Consider the following 1,863-nt stretch of genomic DNA (forward strand, 5'->3'; position numbering starts at 1 on the left):
GTATATAGAGAGAGGATGGGAAACTGGTTCGATGTTTGTATTAGCGTTCTGAAAGCCTCGAGAATTAAATAAAGCATTATACAGATGCAAGACGTGCGTTGGGAAACTGCGGGGGATGTCTTTTGGGGGATGGAAATGATTTACATGAAATTACTACAGCCGCTTGCGCTGCAAATTGAAAGGGGGACGGAGGACGCATTTCGAACCATCGTTTACCTGTTTACTTATTGGTCTTCGTGTTTGCTTTCAGATTCCATGCAGGCATTATGCAAAACGCACTTCCTGCAGCAGCTCTACAGGAAAATAGACGGCGCCGTTCTCTGGTCGCAGAACGAGAGGAATTTGGACTGCGTGATCACCTTCCAGACGCACTCGATCCTGCAGAGGTTCATGCTTCGGTTCGACTTCCTCCAGCTCGACTGCAACGATCATCTGTACATTTACGATGGCGCTCATGCTGTTGGAACGTACAAGGTTTGTTATTTCAATCAATCAATCAAGTTTATTATATCTTTAAAGAGTACAAGATGTGAATTAGTAAAGAGTATTATCATCGGGGCAGAACATCCCTCTGGCTCTGTTCAAAATTGAATCCTTGGCGGATTCGTAAGGACACTGTTTGGATGGAATCTCGAGGATTGTCGGGATGGGCTCCGTCTGTATTTCGATCAGGTGTCTGATCATATCTGCGTAATTCTGAGCTATCATGATGATGTCCATGTCGGTCCTCTTCAGGAATTTCCTGAAGCACTCCTCGATGTCTGATGGAGTAGTATTCTTATTTACGACGAAGAAGTTGCGCTCTCTCTTCTTGTTAATCTCGCCTATTCCACCCAACAAGAAACCGACGCAAGTGTCCTCATCTCCGATCAATCCGATCAGTTTTCCCGGTTCGGAGTGATAAAGTGACATTGTTGCAAAATATTACGAGAATGATTTACTGAACTGGCATTACTTCACAAGTCAAGTTTGATGTTTCAAAAATAATAACCTACAGCCTTCTTATTTATCAGTTGATCATATCTGTATTGTATATCAATCTTTCAGATTTTCAGTTCCTCTAAAATTTCGAATCCAAATTACTGAAAAAATAGTTTTCATAATTTTATAAATGGTTTATAAATATGCTCATTTGAGACACAGCTTTTAGTACAAATTATTCTCACATTGTCATATCTTTATTATTTCGTATTTTATAGATTGAAATATCAAATTTTATTTATAATTAATCACCATATTTTAGAGCTTCCTACCAACTGAAGTATTCAATTTCTCTAAAATATATAATCTAAATTAGTACTTCTAATTTTTATTGGTTGATATTAATAAAAACAGCTGTTATATTACGTTAAAACAAGATAAATTTTAAGTTTTAAACAACATTTAATCGAGTTGAACTACATATAAATATGTTGTGTTAAAAATGCAGAACGTAGATTTAATTACTGAAAAGATCGCTTTCACAATTGTAATTTAGTATCGTTTTTTAATTAAATGAAATTCTGCGATGTGAAACAACGAATTTCACAAACTGCTATCTCCGACGCCTTTTGTTATTGATATGACATAATTTGTGTCATATCTTTATTATTTGGTATTTTATAGATTGAAATATCAAATTTTAGAGCTTTCTACTAATTGAAGTATTCAATTTCTCTAAAATATATAATCTAAATTACTGCTTCTAATTCCTATTGGTAGATATTAATAAAATAACAGCTGTTATTTTACGTTAAAACAAGATAAATTTTAAGTTTAAAATAATTGAATCGAGTTGAACTACATATAAATATGTTGTGTTAAAAATGCAAAACGTAGATTTAATAAATATGTTGTGTTAAAAATGCAGAACGTAGATTTATT

The 1,863-nt window shown here is 34.2% G+C and overlaps 2 protein-coding genes across 2 annotated transcripts in view; one reads left to right on the forward strand and one right to left on the reverse strand.

Annotated features, from left to right (window-relative positions):
* Nucleotides 1–250: 250 nt before the first annotated feature.
* The window catches only part of LOC108559317, a gene marked incomplete at its 5' end in the record, with an annotated part of 18,291 nt that continues 16,678 nt past the window's right edge, over nt 251–1,863 (forward strand). Inside the window, one exon of the mRNA XM_017916559.1 lies at nt 251–474. Coding sequence (XP_017772048.1) covers nt 251–474 — 224 coding nt within the window. The remainder of the gene's footprint in view (nt 475–1,863) is intronic.
* Nucleotides 535–912, reverse strand: LOC108559318 (V-type proton ATPase subunit F-like). The gene has a single exon (XM_017916560.1). The coding sequence runs from the start codon at nt 910–912 to the stop codon at nt 535–537; it is 378 nt and encodes a 125-aa protein (XP_017772049.1).

This window comes from Nicrophorus vespilloides, unplaced genomic scaffold (assembly GCF_001412225.1).
Source record: "Nicrophorus vespilloides isolate i.1.1-1 unplaced genomic scaffold, Nicve_v1.0, whole genome shotgun sequence".
Classification (NCBI taxonomy): domain Eukaryota; kingdom Metazoa; phylum Arthropoda; class Insecta; order Coleoptera; family Silphidae; genus Nicrophorus; species Nicrophorus vespilloides.

What these genes read in the sequence shown, in the direction of transcription:
- LOC108559318 (XM_017916560.1), bottom strand. Translation starts at nt 912, where the DNA reads ATGTCACTTTATCACTCCGAACCGGGAAAACTGATCGGATTGATCGGA.